The sequence below is a fragment of the Chelonoidis abingdonii genome, chromosome 9 (genome assembly GCF_003597395.2).
Source record: "Chelonoidis abingdonii isolate Lonesome George chromosome 9, CheloAbing_2.0, whole genome shotgun sequence".
Lineage (NCBI taxonomy): Eukaryota > Metazoa > Chordata > Testudines > Testudinidae > Chelonoidis > Chelonoidis abingdonii.
This window is the reverse complement of record NC_133777.1, coordinates 15791552-15804380: the sequence shown is the minus strand read 5'-3', so window position 1 is coordinate 15804380 and position 12829 is coordinate 15791552. Positions and strand designations below refer to the sequence as shown.

The 12829-nt window shown below is 41.5% G+C and overlaps 1 protein-coding gene across 6 annotated transcripts in view; it reads left to right on the top strand.

Moving 5' to 3' along the window:
• The window catches only part of EEF2K (eukaryotic elongation factor 2 kinase), a 59625-nt gene that overhangs the window by 42269 nt on the left and 4527 nt on the right, over positions 1 to 12829 (top strand). For all 6 annotated transcript variants that reach the window (XM_032802114.2, XM_032802113.2, XM_032802111.2 and 3 more), the window contains 10 exons: positions 753 to 885; positions 1688 to 1815; positions 2338 to 2533; positions 2848 to 2915; positions 3556 to 3633; positions 4462 to 4524; positions 5881 to 6015; positions 7550 to 7738; positions 8205 to 8329; positions 11114 to 11292. In XM_032802114.2, coding sequence (XP_032658005.1) covers positions 753 to 885; positions 1688 to 1815; positions 2338 to 2533; positions 2848 to 2915; positions 3556 to 3633; positions 4462 to 4524; positions 5881 to 6015; positions 7550 to 7738; positions 8205 to 8329; positions 11114 to 11292 — 1294 coding nt within the window. The remainder of the gene's footprint in view (positions 1 to 752; positions 886 to 1687; positions 1816 to 2337; positions 2534 to 2847; positions 2916 to 3555; positions 3634 to 4461; positions 4525 to 5880; positions 6016 to 7549; positions 7739 to 8204; positions 8330 to 11113; positions 11293 to 12829) is intronic.

The window sequence follows — 12829 nt, the reverse complement described above, 5'->3', positions numbered from 1 at the left end:
ACTTGGCCTTCCTTCCCATTCTTGCCCCACAGCCCATCCGCTCCCCACTGTGTGGGGTCCAGGCTGGAGACATGCCCCTCTTTCTATGTTAGAGATCGGCTTACAAAGGGTCCCCTCCTCATGTTGATCCTGGGGAACAACCCTCCTTTCCCCAAGTATTTAATTTTAGGCTTACACCGTTGTTTTTAGTTAATATTTTTCATTGAGGATAATGCAGCTTCACATACAATCTGCAGAATAATGTTCAACCAGACAGTTTGCCAACAATAGACTGTGCTTCTTTCCCACCTTTGAGTTAAAATTAAAGGCCACATGCCAAATCCTTCTGGCTTTCCTACACAAGCTGTCCTGTTGACTTCCCATGAGTAAGGCAACCATGATTTGCCACCAAGTGTGGTCTTGGATTGATTCCCTCTCAGAGGGTTGTATCCTGCATTTGCAAGGGATAGACTCTACTGTAATAGGACTTTTCCATCTCTAGCTATTATTATCCTTATATTTACACCGGGCCTAATTCACCAGTGGCTCACTCCAGCTTCACACTGGTTTATCAGTGGTGAATCAGGCCCAGGATGTCAAAATAAATTGCCTTTAAGGTGTCAATGAAAAAAAATAAAATAGAAAAATAAAGTCAGGTATCTTGTTGTTCTCTATTAAATGAGGATGAAGATTCCTCATTCACATCCTGTTCACCCATTTATATTGTCTTGATTTCCTTCTCTGTCAATTAATTATTTAACAATTCCCTACAGGCCTTTAGCCACTTCACATTTGAGCGTTCAGGACACCAGCTCATTATTGTTGATATCCAGGGAGTTGGCGATCTTTATACAGACCCACAGATCCATACAGAGAGTGGCACAGACTTTGGAGATGGCAACCTAGGTAAAATCAACAGTGCTAGTTAATATTTTTATGAATGCTTTTTCTCCTTCTGAGCAATCTGCTGAGTAGCACTAACATGGGTATGAGGAGCGCAGACAAACTTCTGATACTCAGAATACGAACAACTGGGAAATTTCCACCTCCAGTGCCTGCTCATTTGTGTCATTGTGTATCAGAAGGTACCCCAATAACCATGTGTGAAGCTCTGGAAAATGGTGGATTTTAAATAGAAAAATTGGTCTTGACTCAGGGTGCCTATTTTAAAAAGAAAAACGTTTTCCGCATCCTGCCAGCTCCAGTCTTAAACCAGCAAAATTATGTAATTTAACAAGCTTCCTGGAGTTGAGAGCAGTAAATTCCCCGCCAAATCACTAGAATGCATCCAGCAGAGTGGATGGAGGAATAACCTTGTTTACAATTTAAGATCCAGTTACTTTCACATTCAGATCTGCCTACAGTTTGTGTGAGTCTTTTGTATGGGATTGAATTTTGTCATCTTTTAATTGTTTATTGCAATGTATCTCTTACATTCATTAGAGCCAGAGCTTCTAAGATTTTAACATTTTTGCAGACATTGATTTAAAGGGATGATAGAGAAAAGCTATCTGAGATTTTAAAATAGAAAGTATGTGTTTGTTTTGAGGTATTTCCATTTTAGGCCTGCAGTATTTTAAAATTGAAAGATGATCCAGAATAATGTGACATTGCTACATGAATAATTCGAAGGAAGGCGTTTAGGGCTTCTAAAATCTAATCTCTTGTTGATAAAATCTTTCTTCACTAAATTCTTTTATTATCACAGGTGTACGGGGTATGGCTTTGTTCTTTCATTCTCATGCCTGTAACAAGATTTGCACAAGTATGGAACTTACACCTTTTGATCTTTCACCTAAAGAGAAGCATGTCTTGGATCATAGTAACAAACTGCTTGTAAGTTTCTTTGTACTAAGTGTAAAATATAGTAGCCTGATGCTGAGTTATCCACTATTGGTTCCTAAATTGATGCTGTAGCTATGAGCATGAAATCCTACAGCATGTTTATAAAATAGATCTTAAAGCACCCAAACCATGAATAGTTTCTGAAGATCATGGTGACAACAGATAATTATGGGAACAAAGACTCAGATTGCTCATTCTTTAATTGAACAAAACTCCAATTGTTTTCTACAGGAGTTTTACTTGATTAAGGAATGCAGAATCTGGACTATAGTTTTGGGGTGAAATTCTGGCCCTACCGAAATCAATAGCAGAACTCCCATTGACTTCAGTGGGGCTAGTTTTTAATCTGTTGTATGTATAAATGAAAAACGCACATATATACATGCACATACATACATATATTTATATGTATGAGCCCATTACTAAATATTTGTGTGTGTTCATATATACACCATATTCAGAATATAGTGAAGGAAAGCATGAGTGATAGGATTTTCATGTTCCTTTACCAAGGAATCTGCTCAGACAATTGTACGTGGCACAGAGGAAAAATGTGGCAGTAGCCGGGTGAGAACAATTTCTGGTAGTCGGCCTCCTCTGCTTTTCCGCCTGTCTGAAAATTCTGGAGATGAGAGCATGAGTGATGTGGCATTTGACTCCTTACCCTCTTCTCCCTCCTCAGCAACACCACATAAAATGGACATGCTTCGTGAGTGAGCCATCTGCCTTCTCTGTATACAACTTTGTGAAAGTTAGTTTTGGGCTCCTGGGTGTTTCAACAAAAACTGATTTTAATTTTGAGTGTCAAGCTTTATTTATTCCAAAAGCTCCTCTTCCACCATTGCCATGTCTAAACACATTTCTGCTAAGTAATAATAGAACTAAAAATATGTCTGTATTTCAACTTAATGAGGTATATTCATGAAGACTCTTTAATAGAAGTAAGATTATGTTACCCACAGCTCCTTCCTGACATATCATCGTCTATTTCTAGAATAACAAACAAAAATTTATTCTTCTTAGACTGGCCTGTGTTCAGTGAAGTGGATAACTTGGTTCACAAAGACCATGATCATCTTGATAACCAAAGGGTAAGTGGTTTTCTGAAAAAGGATGAGTTTGCATTTGCTTCAGTAAATGACTCTTTAAAGGACTGCCTGTGGGCATCATTCAGTAGAAACAATAAAAGCTATGTGCCTGTCCTCAGTGCTGTAGAAAGCTCATAAGCTGTATTCACCAGCTGTCCTTAATAAAGGGAGAACATTTCATATTTTAATCAAAAATACAGTATGACCAGTTATTCACTCTGTTCCTCTAGAAGTTCATTTATGTCCAACACATTTTAATGCAAAGTAAAGGTATCTATCCATTTCCTTGCACCAATGTCATATTTCTGGGGCTTGTGCATGCTTCTATGGCGTGAAAGCCAGATAACGTCCTCATGCATTTTGTCTCTGTGAATGCCAGTTAGAAAAACTCACTGGAAGGAATAACTACAGGCTTTTTAGGGTATTTTCCTAGTCTAGATAGAGCCTTTGCAACTGAGACTTCTGCTCCTCCTTAACTGGACACAAAGAATCCAAGAGAGGACACACAAAAACAAAGTCAACTTTCCTTTTGGCCTTCATTGACTTAGTGGCACTTTGCTTGAGTGAGGGTCTGCAGGATGAGATCCTTACAAGAGAATGTACTGATACTCTGATGCCGTGCCTTTATTTTGGTGGTCTGTAGGACTCTGAAAATGGTGGAGACAGTGGGTGCCCCAGTGAAAAGAGAAGTGACCTGGAAGATATGGATCATCGAGAAAGGGTAAGGATCTTTATTTTGGATTTAACGAGGCCCCTTGGGGTCCGCACTCCAATTGAAGGCAGTTTAGTAAAAGAGTTTGCATTTCCTTTTCATCCTGTTGATCTGACCTGTGCAATGAATTAATGGACAACAATTGGAAAGATGTTCCCATATGTTTTAAATAAATTGTTCAATTCCAATATGTTATTGCAGTTGCTTGCAGGGAAAGAGTATTTCCAGTATTGCATTTTGTTTCTTGAGGTGCTCTGTATTGTGCTTTACAATCATGCATTGTGAAAGGTTACTTTTTAGAATGAAGATCTATGAGTATGGCTCGCTTTCAAAGACCAGCATTATCTCACCACCTGCTTTCTAGGTCTGGTGCATGTTATATGATCTGAGGTTAATGTTAATCCAGTCAACTATTAACATACTTGTACAGAATTTCTATGGGACTGTTGCTTACTCTGATAAATCATAAACTTTTAAAAAAATGTTTCCTGTCTTAAATATTTTAAATAGCTTTTTGGTTGGTGCAGAGCAGAGCAAATATGACGGTGCTTAAAATTTTGCTAGATCTTTAGCAATAAAAATATCGTCTTTGAGGAGACAGATGACATTTTTGTCTGTCTAATGGAATAATTCAGTTTATAGGATTAAAGTTTTAGCACAAAGTTTTACCAATTAAACAGGTTTCTTTCATAGATTGCAACATAATTGGGGGGAAAACAATATAAATTCTTTTCATCATAGTCACTGTTAATTTTGCTGGTTAAAAAATAGTTCCTTAGCAGTGGACGGAACACATCAGACATAAATTAAATGATACAAATCTTTGCATTAACATAGGGCCATTCAAACTACAACCGAAGACGTGAATCTGATGAAGACAGTTTGGGAAGTTCTGCAAGGGTAAATAGAGCAGAAATCTCTGCAGACAATAGTTTACCATTCTGGCCTATTTTTTATCTGTCACCTAACTTCACATGACTACATCAAAAGTTAATTTTCTCTCCTTTTAATTGCTGATTAAAATTTTATATTAATAATTTTCATCTATGTTGTTTCCCTTTTCTAAATTTTTCAATGAGAGAAAAACACTGTTGTAAATAAACTATCTGTGACCACTAAAAACAGTCCCTTGAGTAAACTAATGATTCTGCATGAATTTCTCACTTACACAGTTATGTTTTTGTTTCCTTTACATAACAAGATTTGATTTCTTTTCTTTGCTATATTTGTTGCACTGTGCCCTAAACATGGGGTTGGTTGATCTTTTTTGTAAAGCCTACAGTTCTTGAAGTAAGTTGAAATAGCTGTTGGTGCTATGCATTTTCTCTCTGATTTAAAAAAGGATCTGTTTTCACATTTTTACAAAATGTAACTTTTATAATAATCTGTTTATTAAAGGTATTCTGTGGTTATAGAAATAAAACCAAGGTCAGATACTGAGCATAAAAAGGAAAAGAGATTTTTGACAGCAATCAAAAATTACTTTAAAGGTTCTAATTAGAATTTCAGAGGTCTTGCAATCTGTTTAGTTGGAAGAAATTAAAATAACTTTAATGGACTGAAATGCTACATAAAACATGTATTATGAGGTTTTCTTTAATAGGGATAATTTTGTATGGTTTTGTTTTGTGCTTGTGATTCCCATTCACCCATAGTCATGAAAAATGCAGTTTATTAAGAAGTATTACAGCTATTTATTTGCAGTTTGAATCAGACCAGTCTAGCAAACACCAGCACACGTTTGCCCAGGCTCCATAGCATTTTTACTGAGATGTTTTTAATTTTCCCCGATACTGCTGAGCTTGAGCCATATCTAAAATGCTATTATTTAAATACCCAATCCAGCGAAGCACTTAAGCACATGCTTAACTTTAAGCATGAGCAGCCCCATTGACTGCAACAGGACTATTCACATGCTTGAAGTTAAGCACAGGCTTTGCTGGAGTGGGCTTAACTGTGGTGCCTGGTTTTAGCTGCTGTGATTTTAAGGCTGCAAAATGTGAAGGTAATTTTGTTCATTGCCTTAGTGTGCTTAGAAATGGAGAGCAGCTCTGAGATTTTGGTGAGAGAAGTGATTATATTTTTGGGTAACTACTAACATGCCTTTTTAAATCAGTACTCTAAATTAAAAGAATTGCTAGGAAAACAATAGCTTTAACAGACACTTCAATTTCGGAAGGGTAACATAGTTAAATGCCTTGACGCCATTTTTTTTTTCAAATTCAAGTTATAACACAAGTTTGTGGGGTTTCTTAGGTCAGTGTGGAGAAGTGGAATCTCTACAACTCTTCGAGAGTCCACGTCCATAGACCGTCCTGTGTTGCAGTGGAAGTTCAGAGACTCAATGCACTGGAATTTGAAAAGAAAATTGGGAAATCCATCCTTGGGAAGGTGTTGGTTCTTTTAATTCTGTTCTTTCCAACTCAAAGTATAATTTATTATTGTTTATATAGTAACAACCGCCCCCTCAGCGAGCTGGCAACTGTACAGATAGGCAAAGAGCAATGTTGATATATTAGGGAGAGTCCATAAGCCATTGGGCAGATGGGGTGGGGGCAATCTGCAAAAAGCCCCAGTGCTTGAGATCAGTTCTATGTCCCTTTCTTCAAGTGGAATTTATTACTGAACAGAAGATTTTAAACAGCTCAAAGTAATAGAAAATACTTGGAGTGGAATCCTTTCCCCATATAAGTCAATGGCAGCTTTACCCTTGATTTTGGTGGAGCCAGAGTTTCAAGCTTGGTAAGAGACCTTTCCCATTTTCTGCAGGTGGGAAGGGGGATGACACATCTCCCTCTCCTCTGCACTCCCTTTCCCAGATAGACCTTTCTTAGCTACTATAGTGTTCCAAACTAGAGATTCTGCATGCTAGGTCCTCTCCTGTTTGCTGCCCCTACATACAAGGCAAAAAGCCTTATATTTGATTTCCTGTAGGACAGTGCTTTCTCCTAGTCATGTGCCCTGCAAGCACAGCTCCCTGTTTTAAAGGGCCCAAGGGCTGTAATAGGTGTACTGCGACATGCACATGTGCCCCAATGCCCAGTGCTCTATTAGAGTCCCAGCAGGTCACAGTTACAGGCACATTGGTGAGGCAAGGTGGTGAAAGCTTGTGTGACAACTGCCTCCTTGCAGACCTGGGTCTTTTAGCTCAGGCAGTAGAGACTCATAAACTGCTACGTGGTCCAGCCACTAGAGGAAGACACTGTGTAAGTGGGGTTTACAGTTGCTGCTGGCCAGCCTATGTCTGCTTTATAGACAAAACAGAGTCTATTTGTCCTGAGGATTATCAAACCTGCTAAATTCACTCTCGTGCACAGTGCTTGTGAAGGAAATCACTTGCTTTCTTCACCTCCTCCCCACCCAGTATACTTGTCTGCAAAGCAGTTAAGCACATGGTTAATTTTAAGTCCCAATCCTCTGCCCGAGTGCTGAGCCCCCAAACCCAGAGCCCCTTCCTGCACCCCAAACCCCTCATCCCGTGCCCCACCCCAGAGCCAGAACCCCCAGCCCAGAGCCCTGACCTCCTCCTGCAGCCCAGCCCTGAGCCTCCCCCCAAACCTGGAGCCCCCTCCTGCACTCCAAACCCCTCATATCTGGCCCTACCCCAGAGCCTGCACCCCCAGCCCAGACTCCTGACCCCCTTCTGCACCCCAACCACCTGCCCCACCCCAGAGCCCCCTCCCACACTCTGAACCCCTCATTCCCAGCCCCACCCCACAGCCTTCACCCCCGCACCCCAACCCTCTGCCCCAGCCCTGAACCTCTCCCAAACCCCTCATCCCTAGCTCCGTTGTGTCACAGGCCTCAACAATTTTCATCAGCTGAGTCGCCAGAAAAAAACACTTTGAAAACCACTGCATTAGAGCCACAGTTGGTTTGTCTGTTTAACTTTTCTAAATAAAATGTGACTCATGCTGTGTTGTAGGTCCATCTGGCCATGGTTCGCTACCACGAAGCTGGACGTTTCTGTGAGAAAGATCAGGAGTGGGATCAGGAATCCGCTCTTTTTCACCTGGTGCATGCTGCTGATTGTGGAGAACTGGAAGCCATCGTTGGGTTAGGACTCATGTATTCCCAGCTGCCACATCACATTCTTTCAGAGGTCACTTCAGAGGTATAGAAACACTGAAAATACCAAAATATAAAGTAAAGCATCTTGGGATCATTCGTGTCCTGTCTAGAGTAGGAGCAGCAGATCATCCTGCCAAGTGATAATACTAATATTACATTCACTGCGATGGCCAACAATCCCAGGTACGGATTTGGAGGGAAGAAGGATGGTCCCTTGTGATTAAGACCTAGAACTAGGAGCAAGTTAACCAGCTTCTTTTCCTGTCTTTGCCATGGATTAATTTCATGGCTCTAGATAAGACACTGAGGCCTATATTTTCAAAACTAGCCTCTGATTTTGGGTCCCTCACTTTTTGGTGCCCAGCTTGGACACCTTGGATCTGATTTTTCAAAAAATGCTGAAGACCTGCAATTCCCATTGACTTTGTTTGGGATTGTGGGGGTTGTACCTACAACTAAGGGAAGGAATAATGGAATTTTAGTATTTGTTTCTGCTTTTGCCTTCAAAGGACACAGAGGAAAACCGAGGAAAAGGATTTGATTATTTACTGAGAGCAGCAGAAGCTGGAGACCGGCCTTCCATGATTCTGGTAGCAAGATCATATGACACAGGTGTAAATCTTGGTTCAAACAGGTATGGTGTGTGTGTGAGCATATCTGTGTATGTGTGAATGAATAACTTATTGTAGGTTAGATTGTTTGCCCATGCGGAAGATTTTTTTTTAATTGCAGGGCTCTCACTTAGATGAGTGCTAATTATTATAAGTAGGAGTAGTATTTACTGAATTTTATGGAGATACTTCAAATTTACACTGGTGTAAGTGAGTGCAGGATTTGGACTATAATATCACCACAGAAGGGAAGAGTTACACAGACTGAGAGACAGATCCTGCTCTTGGATACTTGTGTTGCATGTCCCATTGATATGAATGGGAGCTGTGTGTGCATGTTTGAATTTGGCCCTGATATTCAAGTCATGCTAGTTTATATGTGAATAAGGCTAAGAGATTGCTGCCCCCACACCTCAGGGTAGCTGCAGTAACCCTGGGATGCATACCCTCACTCTCCAGGGGCAATGGCTGATGAATCCACATAGCAGTCTAATTGTCCCTGCACATTGGAACCACACCACTGCTGCTGCTTTATGGGGCAGTCCTCACCCCAAAGGAGCAGGCAGGATTTTCCAATAAGGCTTATGTAGGGCCAGGGCCACCCAGAGGATTCAGGGGCCCTGGGGCAAAGCAATTTCAGGGGCCCGTTCCATAAAAAAAAAAAATTGCAATATTGTAGAATACTATATTCTCATGGAGGCCCCTGTGGGGCCTGGGGCAAATTGCCCCACTTGCCCCCCCTCCCGCCCCGGGCAACCCTGTGTAGGGCTTGCACAAGCTCGCTGCACTATAGCAACTTTCCCCCTTACTTATGGTAAGGCCTAACACTTTCTTCTCTGAGGTCAGTGGTAAAATTGCCATTGGCTTTAATGGGAGTAGGGCCAGGTCCTCAAAAAGTAAAGGGCAGTGAAAAAACGAGTATAAAAAACTGTCAGCGTGAAATGTAGTCATTTAAAAATTGAGTCACTTCAGGTGAGTTTTACCATTACATTTTCCTGTTTTAAAAAACATTATTGTTCCTTCCTTGTTGCATTGTGAAAGACCCAAACAACGGGGGAAACAGACAGAATGACACAAGGAAATACTGAAACTGCCTGTAAACAATGCTCTAAGATGTACAAAGTAAATACATTGAAAAGATAGAAGAAGAATCATTTTTCTAATCACTTTCAGTCATTGTCATCCTAGTTATTTTTAATAATGATACCAAAAGATGTCAGAGAAGAGTGTGATTTTTAAGTTGATGGCGTTATTTTAAATCCAGGATGATTTGAAGTTTTAAGATGTATGAAAAATTTCTTAAACTGGCAAATCTCTTTTCATGTGACAAGCACTCTAATTCAGTGACTTTCAACCTTTCCAGATTACTATACCCCTTTCAGGCGTATGATTTGTTTTGCATACCACAAGTTTCACCTCACCTAAAACTGCTTGTTTACAAAATCAGACATAAAAACACAAAAGTGTCACAGCACACTATTACTGAAAAATTGCTTACTTTCTCTTTTTTACCATATAATTATAAAATAAATCAATTGGAATATAAATATTGTACTTATATTTCAGTGAGCCGTATAGAGCAGTATAAATTAGTCATTATCTCTATGAAATTTTAGTTTGTACTGGCTTCACTAGTGCTTTTTATGTAGCCTGTTGTAAAACTAGGCAACTCTCTAGATGACTTGATGTACCCCCTGGAAGACCTCTACGTACCCCAAGCATTACGTGTACCCCTGGTTGAGAACCACTGCTCTAATTATAACTTTAAAATGGCTGGTCTCATTTTGGAACAGTTTAATGACAATTTTTATAGATAGGGTATTAAGCAAGCCCTTCAAATTCAGAGTTTATAACGGAAAAGGCTGATACAGCCAAAATTACAACAGGATGGCTCTGACTCAAAAATACATGGTGTGGTTTGCCAAAAACTACATAGCATCTTGTTCACTAATTTTGTATATTTTTAAAATGTCATAATTTAAAAAAAATAAATTAATTTCCCTAAGTACCAAACATACCAGGTGATGGATCGGGGATTACGCCCTTCTTCCTTTCGTGTTACTAATGATGCCAACCTTGAATGGGACATATTAATATAGCCATTCAGCTCAGAATCCAGGGAGATTGTGTGTATGCACTTGTGATGCTTTCCCAAAAGCCAACCACAAACCAAACTGTGCCCACTTAAGATGCCAAAACAAGATGCCACTCAGTCGATTATACAGATCTTTGTAATATGATCATCCCTTTTAATAATAACTATCATCCCTTTTATTTCTTATATGTTTTGATCAGCAATGAAATACTTGACAAAACTGATATTAAATTATCATTAGGCTTAAGAATTAACATCATATTGAGATGAATGGGGCAGTTCACACCACAGCTATTTCTTAAGGCTCAGACAGACCTCAGTTTGCACTGATTTGCAGTTTTAATGTTATCTTTACAAGCATACAGGCTAAAGACTTGCTTATTTTTTTAAAAGACAGCTGAGATTCTAGAGTACAGGAATGCAGCCTCCGAAAACAATATGAACTTGTCGAGCCATTGCAATCCATCATTTCATCCCTGTGAATCCCAAATGGATGTAAAGTGAATTTAGCCCCATTCATTGTTAGGGTGCTGGATCCTGTACTGCATATTCAGTGAGACTAATCACCTGCTTAAATCTAAGCACATGGTTAAGTGCTTTGCTGGATTGGGTGAGTGTGCTCAGCACTTCGCAGGATTGAGCTCTATAGCTCCAAAGTAAAACTTCTTCATTTCCCAGGGTAACCTGTTTTAAAAATTATTTAAAAAATCAGAATCCAAGATTGGAAGGAAGCCCTGCACTGGTACAATGCTGCACTGAACATGACTGATTATGACGAAGGGGGTGAATACGATGGAACTCAGGATGAGCCGCATTATCTGCTCCTGGCGAGGGAAGCTGAGATGTTAATGACAGGAGGGTTCTACCTGGCCAAGGATCCCCAAAGATCAGGTAGGATGTTGACTTGGTCCATTCCTGTTGCTGTGCCGTGGCAGTGCCGTGTATGTCTGCTTTCCTTAATATTTGAATGAGTCTAGGTACGCATTGGGTGATGCTTAACATGCCATTGCAAAGGTCTTTGAAGGGTGGGTTTAAGGGACATGAACTTGCTGTACTAGGCCTTAGAATATAAGACTCATCGTGAGGGCTCTAAGCTATCTATCCATCTTAGGTTTTTATGTGCCCCCCTCACCCCCCCCAACTATAGTATCTGAGGCACTCACTGTATTGAATGTATTTATCCTCCCCAGACCCCTGTGAGGTACGGCAATGCTATTATCTCCATTTTATAGATGGGGACCAGAGGCACACGCAGGAAGTCTGTGGTGGAGCAGGAATTGTACCCTGAGCATTCAAGTTCCAGGGTCTTCTGAGTCCTGAGCTGGGTATCAAGTCCCTCTGCTCATCTTCATCGTCACCCAGAAGGAATCCCACCTCCTCCTCTCACCTGAATGATCCCTAACCTTGCCCAGTTGAACACTGGTGGATCCCTGTGGAGTGGGCCAACTGTCTGCTCCAGGCCTCACCCAAGCAGGCCAGCAGCTTCACACCACCAGCCCAGCAGCCTTTCTCCCTGCATGTAGTAATTCTGTGCTCTAAGCTGGTCCCTCTCCATCTCATTTGTATCCCCTTCTCTAGTAGTGGGAGACTGGGCACAGAAGAAGTGGAAGCCATTGGCAGCAGTGTGCCAGTAATGAGTAGGCAGATTCAGTGAGGACTCACTGCAGGCAAGAATCCTGATTTGGTTCCTGGAGCTTGCAATTTTATTTCCTCCTACCAGCTCCCCCAAACCACTTAGGAGCTGGCTTATGCTCAACTTATAAAACAGCTGTGTGTTAGCCAATGCTGTAGGACAGTACTCTTTGCAATTTTTGAAGTGGGGCCACTTTGGAAAAAAAAACTTCAATGTGAGAGCCACATCAACCTGACACAGATGGTTGAACTCTCCGAATTCTTTGTTGGTTGATAAGGTAATATTACCGTTCTTGGTAATATTGCTTGGGGTGCAGGAGGAGGTATGGGAAGGTGGCTCTAGGAGATGGCTGGGGCAGGGGCTTGGGATGCAGGAGAGGGTGAGGGTGGAAGCTCTGGGAGGGAGTTTGGTGCAGGAGGGGACTCCAGGCTGGGGCAGAGTGTTTGGGTGCAGGAGGGGGTAAGGGGTGCTGGCTCCAGGAGGAGGTATGGGGTGCAGGAGGGGATATGGGGTGTGGGCTCTGGGAGGGGGCTCGGCTGGGGCAGGGGCTTGGGGTGCAGGAGAGGGTATGATGCCTGCCTGCCCTGGCCCCGCACCACTCCCAGAAGCAGCCAGCATGGCGTCACAGCCCCGGAGGTGTAAGGTGGGGAGCAGAGGTCTCCACATGCTGCTCCTACCTACAAGCCCCACCCCCACAGCTCCCATTGGCCAGGAACGGGGAACTGTGGCCAATGGGAGTTGTGTTAGCCCCTTCCAGAAGCAGCATGGGGCCACGGCTGCCTGAAGTAAGTGCCA